At 46.1% G+C, this 22,044-nt stretch overlaps 2 protein-coding genes and 1 pseudogene across 8 annotated transcripts in view; 1 reads left to right on the top strand and 2 right to left on the bottom strand.

Moving 5' to 3' along the window:
* DCPS (decapping enzyme, scavenger) overlaps positions 1–919 on the bottom strand; it is a 43,472-nt gene extending 42,553 nt beyond the window's left edge. Inside the window, exon 1 of one of the 2 annotated variants that reach the window (XM_005699618.3) lies at positions 375–919. In XM_005699618.3, the coding sequence (XP_005699675.1) occupies positions 375–575 (201 nt within the window). In that variant the 5' untranslated portion in view covers positions 576–919. The remainder of the gene's footprint in view (positions 1–374) is intronic. The other variant, XM_005699619.3, reaches the window with a different exon arrangement.
* LOC102185067 lies at positions 574–2,251 on the top strand (annotated as a pseudogene).
* TIRAP (TIR domain containing adaptor protein) lies at positions 2,341–20,115 on the bottom strand. Of its 6 annotated transcripts, XR_001917499.1 has the most exons (7): positions 20,003–20,115; positions 13,076–13,369; positions 9,928–10,051; positions 9,564–9,722; positions 7,091–7,690; positions 4,879–5,323; positions 2,341–3,840 (listed from the first exon to the last, which is right to left on the bottom strand). XR_001917499.1 is itself a non-coding variant. In XM_018043302.1 (6 exons), exons 4-6 carry the CDS (start codon positions 9,628–9,630, stop codon positions 5,304–5,306), a joined length of 687 nt encoding a protein of 228 aa, XP_017898791.1. In that variant the 5' UTR covers positions 9,631–9,722; positions 9,928–10,051; positions 13,076–13,369; positions 20,003–20,115; the 3' UTR covers positions 4,498–5,303. The 6 variants fall into 6 exon arrangements, 5 of the variants coding, with proteins under 5 accessions (XP_017898791.1, XP_017898792.1, XP_017898793.1 ...); XM_018043302.1 differs by lacking the exon at positions 2,341–3,840 and having other exon boundaries at positions 4,498–5,323; XM_018043303.1 differs by lacking the exon at positions 2,341–3,840 and having other exon boundaries at positions 4,498–5,323; positions 13,081–13,369.

Here is a 22,044-nt window from a genome sequence, read left to right as displayed (position 1 = left end):
AACTGAACGGCTAACACTTTCACGTTCACTAGCATCTTACAGGTTTAAAGAATGAACGATGAATGCTTAGGGACTTCAACATGTGGTTTTTAATCGGCAATACACTCTACTGGTGTTAGTTCTTTATTTTAGTAAAAGAGTAATCAGGAAATGTAGCCCTACGCGTGTTAATTCCCTTAGTTAATTTCACGGATAATCTTGTCCCTTCCACCAACCAACCCTCCGATGCATTTTAGTACACTCTGCCTCCCCCGACGCAGGAATGCGATTGGTATTTTCCGAAGAATCTATTAAAAAAAAAAAAAAATCCGCCTCCGAGGCGACGATTGGGTCACCCGCTTCCGTATCCCCTCCCCAGAAGTGCCTATTGGTACCTTCCCGTGCAGGAAAATGATTTTGTCCCGCGCAGACTCCCTCAGCACTTTTTTGACCCTAAAGCCGGAGAAAGGTAAGCGGACAGGGGCAGAAGTCCCATTCCCAACGCCCGCTTGCTCTCCCTCTGTGCTGGATGCCTCCGTCTCCTCGGCGTCCAGTTCGCGCTTTCTCTTGCTCTGAGGATGGGCTAGCTCCGCCATGCTGCCGGGCGGGAGGTGTGCGCCTGCGCAAACCCCACAAGCTCCTCCCACCTCCGACAGGGGTGACGACTACAACTCCCGACGTGCTTCGTGGCCAGAGCCGGGGGCTCTTCCGGCGCTAAGGAGCCTAGGAGCTCGGATTCCTGGGACCTGCTCCCATCCAGCGTTTTAATTCGGGTTTACTTGTCCTTGATGCCCTTGTGCTGGCCCGCCCTCGTGGAGGCCGGTGCTGAGTGAAGAGAGAAGGCAGTAGGTCTCTAGCTAGAGACACTGCCATGTAAAAATTCTATTTATAATTTCTCTGCAACATCTCTAAAGGGCCACCACCTCAATGAAAGGCCAACTACCTAGAAATTTTTTTAAAAGCTGTCCCACTGGAGGAAACAAAAAATAGGAAACTTATCTGCCTCAACATCTGGCTCTGGAGAGAAGGGGGGAAAACAAAAATCCTGAAAACTTGTAATCACAGGTCAATTTCCATTCAGGTTTAGAATTTAGATTTATACTGCCTACATGACCCAGGAATTCAAACTGAAAGATCTATTTCAGCCAGGTTTTTAGTCTTCACCTCTTGTTGCTGTTTAGTTGCTGCATTGTGTCCGACTGTTTGCAGCCCCAGGGACTGTAGCCCTCCAGGCTCTGTCCATGGGATTTTCTAGGCGAGAATACTGGAGTGGGTAGCCATTCCCTTCTCCAGGGGATCTTTCCCACCAAGGGATCAAACCCGTGTCTCCTGCATTAGCAGGCAGAATCACCAGGGAAGCTCACCAGTAACAGACAAAAAGTATAATTTAAAAATAACTGGTAGTTCCCTCTGCAGTCTCGCGGATCTGTCTCGCTTCAACAGTGCTTGGACGGAACAGACCCAGGGATGGCCCTCACTCCAGCCTCCGACCACCCTCCAGTCTTTTTTCCAGTGGCAGCCTTCAGAATCAGTCACTCAGCTGTCCATGATCACCAGGACCAGCCACCACCATTTTTGGAGCTTAACTCCTTATTACTGATCAACCGTGAGCTCCCAGATTGATCAGAGTTACACCACCGAGGTGGTGGCCGCTGTCAGTCACTTACACTGCGGGCCTTCTACACCTCCCTCTCTCTGGGCTTCTATTTGGACTGCAACATGGTGGCTCTGGAGGGTGTGGGCCACTTCTTTTGCAAATTGTCCAAGGAGAAGCGCGAGGGCCCTCAAGTATTTCTTGAAAGTGCCAAGCCAGCGCAGTGGCTGCACCCTCTTCCTGGAGGTGCAGAAGCTGTCTCAAGAGAAGTGGGGTAAAACCCAGGACGCTATTGAAGCTGCCCTTCTCCTGGAGACGAACCTAGAGCAGGCCATTTTGGCTCTGCATGGCCTGGGTTCTGCCCGTGCAGACCCCCACATCTGTGACTTCCTGGAGAACCACTCCCTAGATAAGGAGGTGAAACTCATCAAGAAGACAGGTAACCACCTGACCAACCTTCACAGGCTGGCTGGTCCCCAGGCAGGACTGGACGAATATCTCTTCAAAAGGCTAACCCTCAAGCAAGACTAGGAACCTCTGGAACCCAGGGGCCTTTTAGGAGCCCCCTAACATCAGGGCTTCTGCCTGAAGCCCGTCTCTACAGCCATTAGGCAGCTTTTTAACACCCTCTCTCAAGCTTTGGACCAAATGGAAAAAGTAAAGCTTTTTGCAGCACAAAATAAATAAAAATACCTTTTTCACTAGCAACAGGAAATATGACATGCTAAGGAATAAATCTCATAAAAAATGTGACTGACCAATATGGAAAAGATTTATACAAAGTTTATTGAAATACATTTAAAGACAAAGAAATGGAGTTATAACATTTTTACAAAATATTAAAACATCTATTCTTTCCACATTAATCTCTCAACTCAATGTAAGTCCAATAAAAATACTAATTGGCCCATTCCTGGAATCTGACAATAACTGAATAAACAATTCATATGAAAGAATAAAGGAACGGAAAGCGTTGAAGTGATTCTGAGGAATGAAAGAAGTGGGAAGAGCTGACTGTAAATTATTGAGGTTTACTAACAACCACGGTAAGTAAGCCAGGGTGCCACTGACACAGGGTACATGAACAGATGAAGGAAGGAGCCTGGAGAACCTAGGCGTGTGATATATGACAGAAACACCAGAGACAGCACAGTCAGTGGGGGAGGAAGGACGCCAGTAAAGACTGGCTGTTCAAATGGGGGGAAATGGTTCTCTGACTTACAAATCGGGAGCAACAAAAACAAACCCAAACAAACATCCAGACATCCAGCTGGATTAAAGAACCAAATGTAAAATACTTCTATAAGAAAATACAAGAGTAGGGAAGATTTCCCAAAGAAGACACAAAAAGCGCAAACTGCAAATAGCAGTGTTTACATTAAAAAATAAAACTTCTTTAAAAGATACTGTTATATTGTGGTCATATCTTTTTTAAAAAAAACTTCTAATAATTTAGAGAGACATACTTAAATATTTAGAAATAAAATAACACCTAGGTTTTGCTTCAAAGGATCTGGAGGTAATTTATGTGTAGGGTTATTGTTAATAGAAGCTTATCTCTGAGCTGGTAATTGTTGAAACTGGGTGATAGGTATACAGGGATTTGTCAAATTGCCTCCTTCCTTTTAGTGTATATTTTTTATAATAAAGGCAAAAGAGAAGAAAGAATATTATGACAACAGGATACCAGTATTCACCCACCAAACTAACACACACTTAAAAAACTGACGTTTTTGTGTGTCTGTGTTAGTCACTCAGTTGTGTCTGACTCTTTGTGACTCTGTGGACTGTCCCCCACCAGACTCCTCTGTCCATGGAATTCTTCAGGCAAGAATACTGGAGTGGGTTGCTATTGCCTTCTCCAGGGGGATCTTTCCAACCCAGGGATTGAACTCTGGTCTCCTGCATTGCAGGCGGATGCTGTACTGTCTGAGCTACTAGAGAAGCCCTAAAAAACTGATAATTCTAAGTAATTCCCTAGCAGTCCAGTGTTTAGGACTCAGCGCTTTCACTGCCAGGGCCTGGGTTCAATCCTCAGTCAGGGAAGTAAGATCCCAAAAGCTGTGTAGTGCAGCAAAACATAAAAATAAAAAAACCTGATAATTCTAATTGTTAGCAAGAACATGAAAAAGTGGCAACTCTTGTACACACAGGGTAGGAACAGAAATTGGCAGAATCACCTTGGCGGAAAATTTCATTATCTTCTACCAAGACCATTGGATACTCTTGAATATTCCCCATTTAGGTTAAATCCTAGAAGATCTTCCCTGGAAAACATATACAAGAATAAAAATGCTCACAGGCTTATTGTTTTCAATAGCAAAAAAAAAAACTGGAAACAACCCAGTGTCCATTTGTAAAAGAATGTGCAGCTAAGCAGTGGTATATTTACATAATGGAATGAAAGTGAATGTACTGGAGCTCCATGCATCAACATGGATACAGCTCACAAACATATGGCCAAAGGAAGGAATTTGCATAATCTGTAAACATAACACCACTTATTTACAATACAAAACCGTGTATGCTGTCAGGGATGCGTACATATGTAATAAATTTCTAGAGAAGAGCTAAGAGTGATAACATTCAAAATTTAGGATAGTGGTTACTTCTAGTAGGAGAAGGAGAATATAATTAAGGGCAGATAGGGAGCAACATGGGGCTTGTGAGGGTCTGTTTCTAAGCTGGGTGTAGAGTACGTGAGTGTACTACATTATTCTTTAGTCTTTTCATATATAATAAGACAATTTGTAATTAAAGGTTTTTTCATATATGCAGATAGCAAATCATGTACACTTGAAACTAATATATGTCAATTATATCTCAGTTTTTAAAAATACATATATGTGTATATATTTTTTCAGTAAAAGGAGATGTGTTGGAGGGGAGTGGACGAAGAGACACAAAAGTATACATCAGGGAAATAGTAAGTTCATTACAGCTCAACAAGTTTTACTGAAAACATACCATCCTCCAGAGGAAATATGCTGATTCCTCTGAGTGCAGAGATGAGGAGCTCTCTGCGTGAGAAAGCATGAGTTCTGGCCAGATCCCTGATGAAGCCCCCATGACAGTGCATCGGTGAGTGGGCTTTTGATCCCAGCTAAAAGGTCTGAGTTTCCCTTCTCTTCACCCCACCTGCTCCCTGCTCTCTCCTATCTCTTCTGAATGGTCTCGATGTGGGTCTTGAATGACAGGCGTGCAGTGGAAACAAACAACAATGCTGAGGGCATCTTCCTTATACCTTTCAGATGTGAACGACATCACAGGGAGACCCCAGCAGGAGTGTGTGAAAGACATCATACCTGTTGCTTTTTCCTGACGCCTGCTGAGGGCTTCCCCGGACACCGTGGAAAACCACGCAGCTGAGGCAAGTGGTCCAGGATTCCAGCTCCTTACTCAGGTAAGCCACCTCTTCAAGAGGAATGCACCTCAACACCAGTGCCCGATTACAGGGGATGAAGACACAGACACGACCTGCCAGGCTTCATGTCCAGTCACGCAGGTGGCATCACGTGGGCCATATCTTGGTATCAGCACTTCCTCCCACCTCCACTTTCTGGCTCTTCCAGGCCTTCCTGGGGGATCCCCAGCCTCCCCAGGCCTTTTTGGGGAAGTCCCCGGTCTCCCCAGGCCTTCCAGGGGGAGTCCCCAGCCTCACCAGGCCTTCCTGGGGGGACTCCCCAACTTCCCTGGGTCCTTCCTGGGTGCTGTGGTGATGGATCAAGCATCAGCCAAGGGTCTGCAGGTCTGAAAGAGATCCAAGAGGCGCAGAGCTTGTCACCATACTCAGATCCCAGCATCTCTGTTTCCCCAACAGCTCCCTGCCTCTGCTGCCTTTTAGTCTATATTTTACCTTCCAAACCCACTGTTACATATTGCCCCTCCCTGGATATGCTTATCATGGGCAATCCTTTCCTATTATTTTGCACCTGTTTGCTTTACTAAACCAATACTAAACCAGGGTCCCTCCTGGCATGTTCCTAGCTCTTGGTAGACATTCCTAGCTCTTGAGGCCAACCTGACCTCAATGAGAGAAATCTAATACTATTAATACCAGTAATGATGATGTTTATGTGTGTGTATGTTCAGTCGCTCAGTCGTGTCCAACTCTTTGCGACCCCATGGACTGTAGCCCACCAGACTCCTCTGTCCATGGGATTTCCCAGGCAAGAATACTGGAGTGGGTGGCCATTTTCTCCTCCAGGGCATCTTTCCAACCCAGGGATCCAACCTGTGACTCCTGCATTGCAGGCTAATTCTTTACCCACTGAGCTACCTGGAAAGTCCCAGTAATGAAGTTAATGGCTAGTATTTATTGAGGACTTGACATGTGCTAGGCCTTGCCTGTTACGAGTACTTTACATGTGGCAGGAAGTATCCTGAATACCTGTTTAGTGTACATACTTATTTAGGTATATAATAGAATTCTCATTCAACCAATGAGAAAACCCAGGCACAGAGCAGTTAAGTAACTCACCCAGGTAACACGGTCTTCTCCAGAGCCTGCATCCTGAACTACAGGCAGACCTCGGAAACACTTCAGGTTCAGTTACAGACCACCATAATAAAGCGAATATTGCAGTCAAGTGAGTCACAAATTCTTTGGCTTCCCAGTGCATGTAAAAGTTATGTTTATACTCTCCTGTCATCTATTAAGTGTTCAAAAGCATGATGTTTTTAAAAACAATGTATATACCTTCACAGAGAACTATATTCAATATCCTATGATTAACCATAATGGAAAAGAAGATTAAAAAAAAATGTATAACTGAGTCACTTTGCTGTAGAGCAGAAATTAACACAACATTGTAAATCAAATAAACTTCAATAAAAAGTTGATTTAAAAAAATGTACATGCCTTAATTAAAAAATAGGAATAGGAACAACTGCTCAGTCGTATCCAACTCTTTGTGACCCCATGGACTGTAGTCCACCAGGCTCCTGTGTCCATGGAATTCTCCAGACAAGAATACTGCAGTGGGTTGCCATTTCCTTCTCCAGTGGTGATCTCTTCCCCACCCAGGGATCAAATCTGGGTCTCCTGCATTACAGGCAGATTCTTTACCATCTGAGCCACCAGGGAAGCCCTAATTTAAAAATAAATAATGCTAAAAAAGAAAAAAAAAAAAAGCTAATTATCATCTGAGCAGGAAAGGTTGCCACAAACCTGTTTGTAAAAAAAAAAAAAAACCACAGTATTTGCCAAGTGCAATCAAGTGAAGCCTAGGGACTTTCCTGGTGGTCCAGTGGTTAAGACTGTGCTCCCAATGCCGGGCGGAGGGGGTACTGGTTGTCCCATCCCTGGTCAGGGAACTACATCCTGCCTCCCTGCAACTAAGGGTTCTCACGTGACAACTGAAAGAGCCTTCATGCTTCAAGGAAGATCCCCGCCAGCTAAAAGATGCTGAGCAGACAAATATTTTCCTAAAAAGATAAAATAGAGTGAAGCCCATACTAGGCCACACTGGTGTCTCCTAAAAGCCCAGGTAGAGCAAGCCCTTCCCCAAAGCTTACACCGCATGACAGCGTCCTTGACTTGGCGGAAGCCACGTTCGGGACCGCGGCCGTCCACGAAGTACATGTATCGGAGCTCCGCGGGGTAGGCGGCTCTGCTGAGGCCGGACATCAGGGGGATGGTGCGGCCCTCGGCCCCGGGGGCCTCGCTCAGCGCCTGCAGCATCTGGTACCTGCACCACGGGTCCCGGAGGAAGCCGGGGGTAATCAGCAGCACGCGGCAGTGGCTGCTGCTGAGCGCGTGGCACAGCTCGGACACGATGGCGCCGCCGGGGGTGGCGTCGCGAAGCTGCAAGAAGCAGCGCAGGCTGGCGGCGCCGCCCTCCAGGTAGGAGACAAGCTCCTGGGCAGCCACCAGGTCCTCCTCGCTGTGGCACACGCACACATCATAGGCCTTGCTCCAGCGGCCGTTGCTGCTGCTGCTGCCGCTGCCACCGCTAGCGCCCCCAGGCGACGGTGTAGGGATGGGAGACACCTCTGAGCTGGGGCCCAGGGATGGGGGGCTGTCCAGTGAGCTCGGCTGTGAAACGTCACTGAGGGCGCTTTCTGGGGAGGCGGGCATCTTCGTGGGCTTCCTCGACAGGGCCTGCCTGAACCAGTCTGCAGGGAGAGAGGCATTGCTTAGGCTTGGAGTTCTCAGCAGGGGCTTCCTCCGGACCCCTCCAGAGAAGAGTCACCTCGGGAGGGACCCCAATCCGTCTCCCCTGCCCACCTTCTCACACCAGCTGTTCTGTGTACTGTGTCCATCCCTCAAGACTTGCCCCAAACTTCCCCTTGTCTTTCAAGGTTTGGGGGATACATAAAAGCTGGTTGTTTGCACTTCCCCAGTGGCCTGATGGTTGAGAATCTGCCTGCCAATGCAGGGGACACAGGTTTCAGACCTGGTCCAGGAAGATTCCACGTGCCTCCGGGAAACTAAGCTCCAGCCCTCATGAGCAGAAACTACTGGTGCCCATGTGCCCAAGCTCCTCAGCAAGGGAAGTCACTGCAATGAGAAGCCTGCGCACTGCAACTAGAGAAAGCTCATACACAGCAACAAAGACCCAGAACAGCAAAAATAAATAAATAAGCCTGGCAGTTTTATAAGTCAGCAGAGATGTAAAACCAGCTTGTCCTACTGTACTGCATATTTGAAAGTTACTAAGAGAGTAGATCTTAAAAGTTCTCATCACGAGAAGGAACTGTAAGGTGATGGATGTTAACTAGAATTAGTGTGATGATTATCTCACAATGTATACAAATGCTGGATCATTATGTTGTACATCTGAAACTAACGGAATAGCGTATGTCAATTATACCTCAATAATTAAAAAAAAAAAAACTTTGGTATAACAACAATATGAGAAAAAACAACAACAACTCTAGCTGTTTTACCAGCCTGATTAGGGAAGATAGCTTTGCCTGCTCCACGCCCTTTGGTTTCTGATACCCTCATCCTAACCAGAACTTCCCACGAGATGACTAGTCAACCATCTGTGAGTCTGGAAGCAGAATTATGTTAAGCTGGTAAATGTCAGTTAGTCCCCAAACCCACTTTTAGCACTCAGGGGAGGTGGGTTTAGAATAAGGGGAGCGAAAGAGAGGCAGGGATTGGCACCTTTTGGCCATGAGAAATCCTACGTGCTAGGTACGTGCATGCTAAGTCTCCTCAATCATGTCCGACTCCACGACCCTGTGGACTGTAGCCCACTAGCTCCTCTGTCCATGGGATTCTCCAGCAAGAATACTGGAGTAGGTTGCCATATCCTCCTCCAGGGGATCTTCCCAATCCAGGGATCGAACCCACATCTCTTATGTCTCCCGCATTGGCAGGCAGGTTTTTTTCCACTAGCGCCACTTGGGAAGCCCTGGGAAATCCTAGCTTCCTGCCAAATGGGTAAAGTGGAAATGTGGAAGGAGGTCACTGTCTGATTGATTCCAAACCACACTTTGGAGGGCCCCACAGATTTGATTATGGACCGCTTGCTTTCTGGATGACCTTAAACAAGCCAGGCAATGTTTCCACTTCCTTATCTGGAAAATGGGTTCATTTCAGTTGTTGTTGAAGGTTAGAGGAAATAATGCCATATCTGGCATATTGTTGAGTACTCCATATAATTTCAGCTCAGCCTCTGCAGCTTTTGATCAGGACAGAAAGTTTGGTGTTCTGGAGGTGGATTTGTCCTCTCTGTCTGCTCTGCTTATCTCCTTCCTCTGAATGGTTCTGAGTGATTTAGATGACAAGAGACATCAAGTCAAGTGCTCAGCATGGTGGTTTCCAGGCTGGGAAGATTAGCTGAGCACACCTGGGAGACCAGTGAGCCGAAATGATTGAAGGCTCCCAGAGGCACACCTCCTCACTCCCCACAGAGCCCTGGGTACTGAGCTCAAGACAGGACCACTCCCCGCCACCATCAGCCTCCTTTGAATCTCTCTAGGGCCTATGTTTGGGGACCAGGCAGCCTCCTGGAATTAGGAGTCTGTGTCCACTCACCAGCCATCTTGCCCAGAGGCTTCTTGGACCTGGAGCCAGGAGCCGGGGAGGAGGTTGATGATGCCATCGTGCTGGGCTCCAAGCTAACCCCATGAGACCAGACATTGGTAAAGTGGGAGAAGGGAGGGGCCCCAGTCTTGACCTCATGGAACAGCCATTCTACAAGAGACAGAGAGAGCAGGTCACAAAAGCTGGACCTACCTTACTCCCAGTCCCTGGGCATGGGCTCTGGGAGTTCTTTCTCTCTGGGTGCCTGACAGAGGCTCAGTCTCTAAATGGGTCCCTTATGGGATTAGGGTCAGCCACCACTGGGATTAGAGCTGGTTTCTAGTGAAACCCCAATCTGTGTAGTGATCAGACTTACAGAGTATGAGCTCAGCATGACCAGCAGAGTGACTGTCCTCTGCGCCACCTGGCCAGGGTTGCATTCGGGATCTGGGGAAGGGTGACTGGCAAGCACCTCGTTGTAGGAACTTCCTGTGTAAATGCTGAAATCAGAGAAGAAGGTCTGTTGCTATTTGAACAAATAATTATGTGTCAAGGTATACAGATATTTTTCAGTAGAAAGCCAGCATATGTAAGAAACCTTGGAGGACTTTTCCTCCAAGCCTGCCTTTCCCCAAATAACTCCCTCCATCCACCCCCCCCCACCCCGCCATCCAGCCCTTTCTCCCTCCCTCTCTCCCTCAGCTGCACAAAGTGGTAAAGTTTACACACTCTGCAGGCAGAGTTCCTACATCTCTTATGAACTGTGGCCTCTGGTAAACTACTTACTCTTGCAAAACTAGTTTTTCCATCTGTGAAATGGGAATAATACTGCAGCCTACTCAGCATTATTGTGAAGACTACGTGAGATGATTTATGTAAAGTGCATGGCATAAATGCTCAGGAAAAAATTACCCTGGTAGCTGAGTGGTAAAGAATCTGCCTGTCAATGCAGGAGACATGGGTTCGACTCCTCGTCCAGGACGATTCCATACGCCTGGGGCAATTAAGCCCATTTGCCACAGCTGTTGAGCTTGTGTTATAGAATCCGAAAATTGCAACTACTGAAGCCTGCGCACTCTAGAGCCTGCTAATGCGCCACAACAAGATGAGAAGCCCAAGCACCTGCTCTTCACAAATAGAGAAAATAATAAATAAATATAAATGAAAAAATAAAATAATCCAGGGACTTCCCTGGTGGTCCAGTGGTTAAGAATCCACCTTGCAATGCAGGGGACCTGGGTTCAATCCCTGGTGGAGGAACTAAGATCCTATATGCCGCAGACTTACTAAGCCCAAGAGCCTCACCTAGAGAGTCCACATGCCATGACGAAAGACCCTGTATGATGAAACTAAGCCCCAGTGCAGCAAATAAATATTTTTAAAAATAAAGCAAGCCAGATACTGGAGGGATATAGTCAATGTTTTTCCAAATTCCAGAAGGTTGTTGGTTTACTTTTTGGAAGTGGAGGGAAGGGACTGTCAAAAGGCATTAACATTTATATGGAAATGCAAAGGACCAAGACTACCTCAGATGGCAACTTGCTGTGTTCTCTTTCCACCACAATGTCCCTGATGGCGGAGACTCTTTCTGCTTAGGTTTCTGGGAGGATACTGTGTGGAGCAGAGCCCACCTGATCTGAAACAGAGTCACTGCGATCTAGTGGCTTCTGGAGATGAAGGCAGAGAACTGGGCACTAGAGCAAGGGCTGCTGTCTCACTATTTGATGAATCTGCAGAGGTCAAGACAACCCTGCCCCGCCCCCTCCCCGCCCACCGCCCTGGGAAGCCACAGAGAAAGGACATGTCTGAATAGACACACTGAGATAAAGAGTTTTCAGAAGTTGAAGAAAGTCTTTCAATGTTGGACAAATATGCTTCATTCGGCTAAATGCTGAACACCCTTTTGCCAAGCCGACGGAGAGAAGACAAGAGGTACTGATGATTCATGAAAACATGTAAAAGTTCAAAAAGAGAACTTGAGCTGCAGCAGCAGAGGTGGGGCAGGTGTTCGGGGGCAGGAGGAGGAGTTGGGATGGGCTTGGGAAGAGGCATGTTTGAAAGAGCAAAGCAGACAGCTGCTAAGCCAGCCAAAAACACACGAAAATGGGAACATTAACAAAGATTTGTGTTTCTTTTTCTACCTAATATGCTTTGGATTTCAGACCCCCTAAGTGGAGAGGCTGAGGCAGTGCCTAGTAACTACTGTTAGATTTGGGAGTTGTTGTTTTTTTACTTTAATTTGGCTGTGCCAGGTCTTAGTTGCGGCCCATGGGCTCTTGTTCCCCGACAAGGATCGAACCCAGGCCCCCTACATTGGAGTCCTAACCACTGGACCAGCAAGGAAGTCTAGGAGTCACTGTCTCTTGACATCTTCATTTCAGCCATTCAGGATGTCCTTCCCCTCCCTGCCGCGCTCCCCGCCCCCAGCACCTCAGGAGTAGACATGCTACTTACTTTTTATCTTAAATGTTTTTTCAATTGTGTTTTAATTTGAAAATTCATTATTTGGCTTTGACACACAAACTGGAGACTGATTTGATATTTTTATGACAGCTTAAAGGTTCAAAATTAACATAAAGCTTTAGAATACTTAACCAATGTAGATTTAAGATTCAGTTTCTCAGTTTATCAGTTTACCCTTTTGACACTACATGCTGATTTTTAGTAGCTGTGTTTTTTCATTGTTTGTTTAGGAAGAAATCCAATTGCCCAATAGCCACTGGAAGTGGACTGGTATAAGCCCTAGTGACTGACATTATGGAAAAGTTCAAACACAGGAAATAGCATCTTTGACAAAGGAAAATTGAGCAAGAATGAAGATCAGTTCCATTAACTGTGTACACTGTCTGCTTCCTAGAATCTAAAACCCTACTGCATTTTCCTTGTTTCTTTTCAGTTCTCGTGCAGCCGAGGTTGTGGAGCGATCACACGCAGATATGCTTAATCTTGACAAGCTTTAGTAATAGTCGTGTGTTAGATATAGAAGACATACTTGTCAGGCAGGCAAGAAGCTAATGAACCCAAATCTCCAACTGGAAGTTCTCATCACTCACTCCGTCTAGTCTGTGATTTGTTCCGTAATCACTTTTCCCTGTTCCTTTAAACAGTTCATCAAGTAGAAGGATATAGACCTAAATACCTACTTTGTAGATAATTACAAAAACTTGATAGATAATTAGTGAAGAGCTTCTTCAAAACAAAACCAACGCCAAAAAACAGGAGCATGTTACTGTCGGTGTTTTTAGAATACTTTTTCAATATTATAAGAAGGAATTTAGTATGTGAGAGAAATACTATAAAGCTCCACTGAATAAAACCCAAAGTGTATTAAGTATTATTCAATATCTAACTGGTCTCCAGTATCTATTGTATAGGGAATGTACTGAAACCTATGAAGATATATGATTATGTATCTTATCTAATTCCTATTCCATTTCTGTTAAACAGGAAATATTATCTGTGGAAGATGCCACAGTGGTCCCCCAAAGACACCCACATCCCAATCCTGGGTGAAAATAAGCTACCTTACTTGGAAGAAGCAGACTTTGCAGATGTGATTAAGGGCCTGGAGATGGGAAGATGAGCCTGGATTATCGAGGTGGGCCAGTGTAACCGCAGAGGTCTTAGAAGAGTTAGAAGGGTCAGAGTGAGACGAGATGTGACAGCAGAAGCAGAGGTTGGGGTACTGTGGGGCTCCTCTTCAAGGAGACGAGTTCTGCCAACCTGGGGCTATCAGCGGGAATGCAGCGCCCTCCAGCAGTCGGAAAAGGCAAAGGCCTGGATTCCTCCCTAGAAACTCCAGAAGGGATGCACGGCATCTATAAGATAATAAATGTATTCAGTACGGATCCACTCTTTGTGGTACTTTGTTACACAGAAGCAATGGGAAAGTAACACACAATCTTTGATTGTATGTGAGGCTACTGAATAGAGAAAGCATTGACTCTAAGTGCTAAAAACTGGTCTGCTTAAAGGTCTAAACTGTTCGAGGGAGTTGTTCACTTCTTTGATGGATATAGTATCATCTACACTTCATTTGATCTTTGACTGCAAAATTAAGAACATTGGTTTCAAAGGCTCAAACGCTTGCTGAAACACTTGTCAGGACAAGATTCATTAGAATTTGCAGGACAATGTCCCTTAAAGTGCTGAAATTATGGGACTTTCTTGGTGGTCCAGTGGTTAAGACTCCCCGCTTCCAATGCAGGGGGCCCAGGTTTGATCCCTGGTCAGGGAACTAGATCCCACATAAGAGTTCACTGAATGCTACAACTAAAGATCCTGCATGCTGCAACTTAAGACCTGGCACAGTCAAAATAAGTATTTTTTTAAAGTGCTGAAATGAACTGTTAATAGCTTTATAGACACAATACAGTTATGGACACTAAGGTGGCCCCAATGTTCACAACTGTGAGCATGGACAGGACATATAACTTCTTACAACAGGGTATGGCGAAGGTTGTAGTATGTCATTCACATACTATGTTACTATGCGTATGGTGCGTGTGTGTATGCGCAAGCATATGTTTATAAATGTATACATACATATATAGATCATATAATTAGTAACCTAATCATGTGTGTATATATGTTTATACTTATTGATATATATATACAGTATGTATATTTGCTATATAAGATGTGTATATAAATATTCAGATATTTATATTATATTGTATGTAAATATTTATATACATATATTTATAAATAATATAAATATATTTATATTGTGTGTAATTTATATATAAGTATTTATATATAATAGCAAATATACATATTGCATGTATGTATCACTAGGTATAATGAATACCTATTGATGAATAGAAACACACAATATATGGATATTGTATATTAATACAGATTTACGTGTGTGCATGGGAGTGGGTGTAAAAGTCCATCTTAGCAGACTGGAAAGAGACTCCATTGCTAACTTGGGAGAATTTTCTATGTTATGAGTCAGGTGTCAAGGAATTTTGGGCAGCCTTGAGATGCCAAGAGTGGTGTCCCGCTAACGGCCAGCAAGAACTAACCTCAGTCCTACAGCTTCAAGGAGATGAATTCTGCCAACAAATAACCTGAGCGGGCTTATTAGTGATTCTTTTCCCATTTGTGTCTCTGATGGCACCACAGCCCTAGCTAACACCTGGACTGCTGGCTGGGTAAGACCCCAGCAAAAGACTCAGCCAAGCCTTTCCCCGGCCCTTCATCCACAGAAACTTTGAGGTAACAGAGAGGTGTTGGTTTAGCTGCTAAATTTGTAGTAATTCGTCATGCATCACTAAAGTGAACACAGGGACCAATCACAATGAAGAGTTTAAAAATGCCAGTTCCTATGCCCCACCCCCAATCCACTGAATCACATCTCTGGGAGGAAGACTTGGGAACCTGCTTTTTAAACAAGTACCCCCAGGAATTCCCTGACAGTCCAGTGGTTGGGACTCGGTGCTCTCAATGCTGGGGCCTTGGTTTCAATTCCTGGTTGGAGAACTAAGATCCCGCAAGCTGCATATTGCGGCAGAACAAACAAAAACCAACCAAGCAAAAAAACTGAAATCACACACATACACACACAAAGCCAAAAAAACAAAATATACACACACAAAAATACTAACAAAAAACCCCCAAATACTCCAGGATTCTGATGCACCTAAAGACTGATCTAGTGGGCTGCAGCAGTGGTTCCCAAACGAAGCTGCGTATCATTATCACTGAGAAAACTTTAAAAAAATATAGCTACTAGACCTCTCTGGTGGTCCAGTGGTTAAGAATCTGCCTGCCAGCGCAGGGGACATGGGTTTGATCTCCTCTCCAGGAAGATCCCACATGCTGCGGGGCAGCTGAGTCCATATGCCCCAACCACTGAAGCCTGTGAACCGTAAAGCTGGTGCTCAGCAACGAGAGAAGCCACAGAAACGAGAAGCCCATGAACCGAAACTAGAGTAGTCCCCACACACCGCAACTAGAGAAAGCCTGTGTGCACCAACGAAGACCCAGCACAGCCAAAAATAAGCAATAATTAATTAATTTACAAATAGCTACCTCTGCAAATTCTTATTCAATAAAGTGCGGCCCGCAAGTCTGTATTTTTTAAGAGCTCTCAGGTAATTCTGACACAAGGAACCGCTTGTCTCGATGTATATAAGCAGTGGAATGATTGAAAAGTGCCCAGCACATCTTGGGATTGATTTTGTGAAATAAATTTCAAACTACTGATTTTGCTATAAAGTCAGATTTAAGATGGGACTCTAGCAGGCAGAAAATAGTCATAGAACTCTGGGTAATTAACTGAAGTCTTATAATCTATATTAAACTAAATCTTTTTGCTGAATATATAACAAAGTACAAATGCTTTCAGCACTACATTTTGTAAATTTTGAAGACTTTTAAACATAGCTGAGTCAGCAAAGAATCTGCCTGCAATGAAGGAGACCGGGGTTTGATTCCTGGGTCAGGAAGATCCCCTGGAGAAGGGAATGGCAGCCCACTCCAGTATTCTTGTCTGGAAAATCCCATGGACAGAGGAGACTGGTGGGCAACAGTCCGTGGGGTCGCAAGAGTTGGACAGGACTTAGCGACTAAACCAGCACCAAACATGTCAAGGGCTTCCCTGGTGGCTCAGTGGTAAAGAATCTGCCTGCCAATGCAGGAGACTCGGGTTCAATCCCTGGTCTGGGAAGATCCCACAAGCTAAGAAGCAACTAAGCCTGTTCGCTGCAACTACTGAGCCTGTGCCCTAGAAGCCCGGAGCTACAACTACCAAGCCCACAGGCCACAGCTACTGAAGCCCAAGCAGCTAGAGCCCATACTCCATAAGGGGAGAAGCTACTGCAATGAGAGGCCCATGCACTGCAACTAGAGAGGAGCCCTTGCTTGTCACAACTAGAGAAAGCCCGAACAGCAGTGAAGACTCCGCACAGCCAAAAATAAACAAATAGCAAGTCAAAATTTTCATGTGTGTGTGTGTGTGTGCATGTGTGTATAGAAGTGCCCACTATTTTATTTTTTTATATTTTGACTGTACAGCCTATGAGATCTCAGTTCCCAGACCAGGGATGGAATCTGGGTCATAGCAGTTGACAGTGATGAATCCTAACCACTAGTCAATGTACCAGGGAACTCCCTAAATTATCAGCCAAAAGCATTGTGACTTTGGTTGTTAAAATCTAAAACCTTAGCTGTATTTCGGTCACATAGGAATATATCTTACTGACCAAACATGAATGGGAAGCATTTTAATGTGTTGCTATATTTTGGCAAATGTAACAAACTGGTCTTTGGAAAACAGTTCCTAAGTTGTAAAAAACTCCCTTTGTTTTAAAACTATATCCTAAAGGTCGTTTTAAACTAAAATGATGTGAATTTACTTTTTATGTGCTTTGCATAGGTCTCATGTAAATTTGCAGGCATTGAATGTAATATAGATTGTGGCAGCAATGAATTTAATGATGGATACAGTTTATAAATTATGCCTTTATACATTAGTTTCCTTTTGAGCTTTCAAAATGATTGCTTTTTATATATTTTTGAAAAAGGCTTGGAGGTGGGGAGGTCAGATATATTAAAAAAAAAAACTAAAATTTTTAAAGAGGAACTTTGAGAGGACTTCAACTAGCAGCATAATAAAGACAGTATAAAACAACAGTAATTAAGGCACAATGATATTCATATACAAGGACAGACTAATGGAAGAACAGGGTGTTCAGAAACAGACCCACATCTATATACTCTCCCGGTTTATAACAAAGCTGACACTGCAGTACAGTGGGAAAGGTGGTCTGGGTCAATTTAGACCACCTCGTAGGACCAAATGAATCTTGACCCACATACTCCAACATACTAAAAAAGTAATTTCAAATCGATAGTAGATATACATGAGAATCCCAACAAAGCTTTTAGAAGAAAATATAGGCGATTATCTTCCTGACTATGATTATTTTCCTGATTTTTAAAATCTGAGATATAACTGACATCTAACATTGTACTAGTTTAGGTGAACAACATGATGATTCAATTTATTTAGATATTTAGAAATGATCATCACAATAAGTCTCAGTTCAGTTCAGTTCAGTCACTCAGTCGTGTCCGACTCTTTGCGACCCCACGAATCGCAGCATGCCAGGCCTCCCTGTCCATCACCGACTCCCAGAGTTCACTCAGACTCACGTCCATCGAGTCAGTGATGCCATCCAGCCATCTCATCCTCTGTCGTCCTCTTCTCCTCCTGCCCCCAATCCCTCCCAGCATCAGAGTCTTTTCCAATGAGTCAGCTCTTTGCATGAGGTGGCCAAAGTACTGGAGTTAGTCTAGTTAGCATCTATTACTATATACTTGCAATTTTTTTCTTATCCTCAAAACTTTTAAGTACTACTGCCTTCGCAACTTTACACAATACAGTATTATTAACTATAGTCACCATGCTGTTCACTACATCCCCAGAACTTTATTTATTTTATAGCTGGAAGTCTATACTTTTTGACTACCTTCACCCATTTCGCATACCCTCTATGTCCCCAATAGGTAACGATTTAAAAAAAAGAAGAAGAAGAAAACTGAACATAAATAATAGAACCATAAGGGAAAAAATGATAAACAGGACAATGTTAAACTGAAGAACTTCTGTTCTTCAAAAGACATCATCAAGAGAGTGAAAAAGCAATCTCCTGAGACAGAAAATATCACATATCCAATATGTCTCGTATCCATAGTATTTAGGAACTCTTACAAACTGGTAAGGAGAAAAGAAACAATTAATTGGGAAAAACAGGTGGCAGAATCGAACAGACGCTTCACAAAAGGATATCCAAATGCCCAGCAGACATGAAAAGATGCACAACTCATTAGTCATCAGAAAAAATGCAAATTAAACCTCAGTGCAACCTGACTTCCCCTCACTCAGCAGGATGGCTACAATGAAGAGGACAGACAGTACCAAGTACTGGTAAGCAAGTGAAGAAACAGGAACTCATGCACTGCCTGTAGGAGTGTAAATTGGCACAGGGACTTTGAAAAACTGTTTCGCACTATATTCCACTTCTAGGAATATACTCAGCAGAAGCACTTACACATGCTCACCGATAGACAACCATAAGAAAGCCTCAGCATAACTATTTACAACAACTCCACGCTGGAAACAATCCATATCCATCAATCTATGTATCCAGCAGAATGCAGAAATAAACTGGGGTCGATCCATACAGCGCAAAATTACACATCAATAAAAATAAGTGAACTACCGATACACGCATGCATAAGTCGCTTCAGTTGTGTCTGACTCTTTGCGACCCCATGGACTGTAGCCTGCCAGTCTCCGCTGTCCATGGCATTTCCCAGCCAAGAATACTGGAGTGGGTTGCCATGCGGCCCTCCAGGGGAACTTCCTGACCCAGGGATCGAACCACATTTCCTGCATTGCAGGCAGATTCTTCACTGCTAAGCTGCCAGGGAAGCCCCACCGCTAAATGCAACAAGAGTTAATCAACATATTGAGCACAAAACACCACACACAAAAGTACAGAAGTATGACCCCAAGTTTTCAAAGTTCAAACCCAAGTAAAATTATTTATGATGTTAAAGCCAGGGTAGCAGTCATCCTTAGGGGGAAGTGATTGGAAGACACCTCCCCTAGAAGGGCACCTGGAGTGTGAATGATGTTTTATTTATCCTCCAGTGACACTGGGTACGCTGTACACTTAAGATCTGGGCACTTTTCTGCGTGTAGGTTGTACATCCATTTTTATAAAAGGTTTTAAAACTAACTAGACCGCGACTTTCTCTGATGGTGGGTCATTTCTGACTCTCTGTAGCCCCTGGGTCAGCTCAAGTGTGTACCTCATCCTCCGGTCTCTCAGCTGCACTTGGCTGGGTGTGTGTGTTTCCCAGTGTCTCTAGGTGGAGGACCGGGGGCTGACTCTGTCTCGCTCAGTACTGTCACAACCACACCATGGCCTAGGTTCACGAAATGACTGTGGAAGGGATCCCCCCTCACAAACCTTTACCCTTAAGTATAGCCCTGCTCTTGCTGAAACACTGTCACAAAGGCCATCAGAGAAGAGAGAGGCGAGCAGAGAAAGAGGCGGGAGACTGGAGGGAAAAGAATCTACGGGTCAAGACGGAAGCCACCTGACCGAGTCAGGCTGCCCAGGGTCAAGGACTCTCTGCACGAGCTTCTCGGCGACAGAGAAGGTGACAGCGCTCTCCGAGGGCCTTTTCACCCCGTTTCCGCCGTGTGAGTGCTACGGGCGGCCAGGTGAAGGGGCGGAGAGGAAATGATGGCGAACCCGGCAGAGGTGTCCCAGGGAGGAGACTGGCAAGTCCGGGAGCGGGGACCGGGGATCGGCCGCTAACTGGGTCGGACGCGGCCCTAAGGGGGGTCTCCCCTGCCCGCGGGGGTCCTGCCGGCCCCGCCCCCTGCTCTCCCCGCCCATCCCGGCCCGCGGGGTCCGAGCGCTCACCTGCTCCTGGGTGCACCGTGCGCCGCCTTGATGAGACCAGTGCGGGGCGCGGGCTCCGGCGCGAGGCCGCCCGCCCGTCCGGGGGAAGTGCCTTCGGCCGCCCGCTGCCCCGGAAGCGCGGAGGCGCCAGGCCCCGCGGCCCCTCCTCCGCCCGCCGCTCCCGCTCGCAGAGCCGGGCCTGAGGGGACGCCCTGCCCGCCGGCGGCCAAGTCCTCCGCGCCCACGTCCTCGGGCCCACTGGGAGGATTGCGGGCATCAGCGCAGCCACTGAGCCGGCGGGAGCTTAACGAGGTCTTTCCTCCCGAGTTCCCCGAAACCAGCAGCGGAGCTTGACTGTTCTCTGTCAAACAAGGAAAGTACCTTTGATTCACTCATTTGATTCACCTCTCAACACCCTACCAGCTGAGCCACAAGGGAAGCCCAAGAATACTGGAGTGGGTAGCCTAACACTTTTCCAGCGGATCTTCCCGACCCAGGAATGGAACCGGGGTTTCCGACCCAGAAATCGTCTCTTGCATTGCAGAGGAATTCCCCTATCAGGGAAACCCCAACACCCGGCCAGGGAAGCGTGTATACCTTTTTTTTCTTTTCAGGCAAGTGAGGAAAATGATGCCAGACTTTTCCAAAGGCCAGGCACAGTCGAGTCGGTGGTAACAGCGGAGAGGCAGGCAACCCCACCCCCACCCCACCCCCGCCAAGGGCAACCGGGCCTGCCACGCTCCCCTGAAGTTCACGGTCAAATCCAGGTACACAGCCGGGCACTGCCCTGCAGGCACTAAAGCCAGGCCGAGTGAGATGGGCAAATGGTGGCGAGTGCTGGGTTAAACAGAGTGAAGGGACTTCTCTTTGGGATGTTGATGGACTTGTGAAGCAGATGCGGGGTATATAGGGAGTGACATTTTCTGAGCTTGTTTCCCTCTGGAGGGAATGTCAGTATCTTCCTTGGCATGCCGGTGTGGGAAACCCTCCTACTGCTGTGCGCCTGAAATGCTGGAGGGTGGAGGTGGTTGAATAGGGCCGAGGTGGAGAAGACTCTTCAGAGTCCCTTGCACTGTAAGGAGATCAAACCAGTCAATCCTAAAGGATATCAGTCCTGAATATTCATGGGAAGGACTGATACTGAAGCTGAAGCTCCAATACTTTGGCCACCTGATGTGAAGAACTGACTCATTGGGAAAGACCCTGATGCTGGGAAAGATTGAAGGCAGGAAGAGAAGGGGATGACAGAGGATGAGAGAGTTAGATAACATCACTGACTCAATGGACATGAGTTTGAGCAGATTCTGGGAGACTGAAGGACAGGGAAGCCTGGGGTCTGCAGTCCATGGGGTCGCAAAGAGTTTGACGCGACTGAGCAACAAGGAACAAGATGCATGACCTCCCTTTCAATCTGACTTTCTACTTTTCTCAGCAGCCAGCCAAAAGGACTTAGCGGGAATCCTGGGAGGCAGTGTGCTGTAAGGTGGTCCAGAGGGGCTCTGGTGTGAGATGCTGGGGTTCACATCCAGGGCTCATCACCTGCTGGAGATGAGACCTTGGGAACGTGCTGGGACTGTCTAGGCTCACTTTCCTCATGAAGATTATGGGATCTGGTTCCCAGTGTTGTGGGAGGAGTAGATGAGAGATGAGATTAAGCCCGTCAGACAACTACCCCAGTGCCCAGGTGTGCAGGAAGGGTTCCTTTTACTCTGCATGGAGTGTTTACCTCTGCTTTCCCTGCCATCCATGGGTCCCCTTCTCCCAGGGTGTCCTCCCTTTTCCAATCTCCGCTCTTCAAACACCACCACTTCTGGCAAGGGTCATTTTTGCAGCTTGTGCAGGAAAACTTGTCTTAACCTGCCCACCTCCTTACCCCCAATACATCCTGCTGCTGCTGCTGCTGCTATGTTGCTTCAGTCGTGTCTGACACTATGCGACTCCATAGACGGCAGCCCACCAGGCTCCCCCATCCTTGGGATTCTCCAGGCAAGAACACTGGAGTACATCCTAGTACCTTGCTGTTAGAACCTTGTGTTCAAGCAGCTAACCTCTGTTAGACTGAA

This window comes from Capra hircus, chromosome 29 (genome assembly GCF_001704415.2).
Source record: "Capra hircus breed San Clemente chromosome 29, ASM170441v1, whole genome shotgun sequence".
Lineage (NCBI taxonomy): Eukaryota > Metazoa > Chordata > Mammalia > Artiodactyla > Bovidae > Capra > Capra hircus.
Note: the sequence above shows the minus strand (reverse complement) of the source record. Positions and strands in the feature narration are given on the sequence as shown.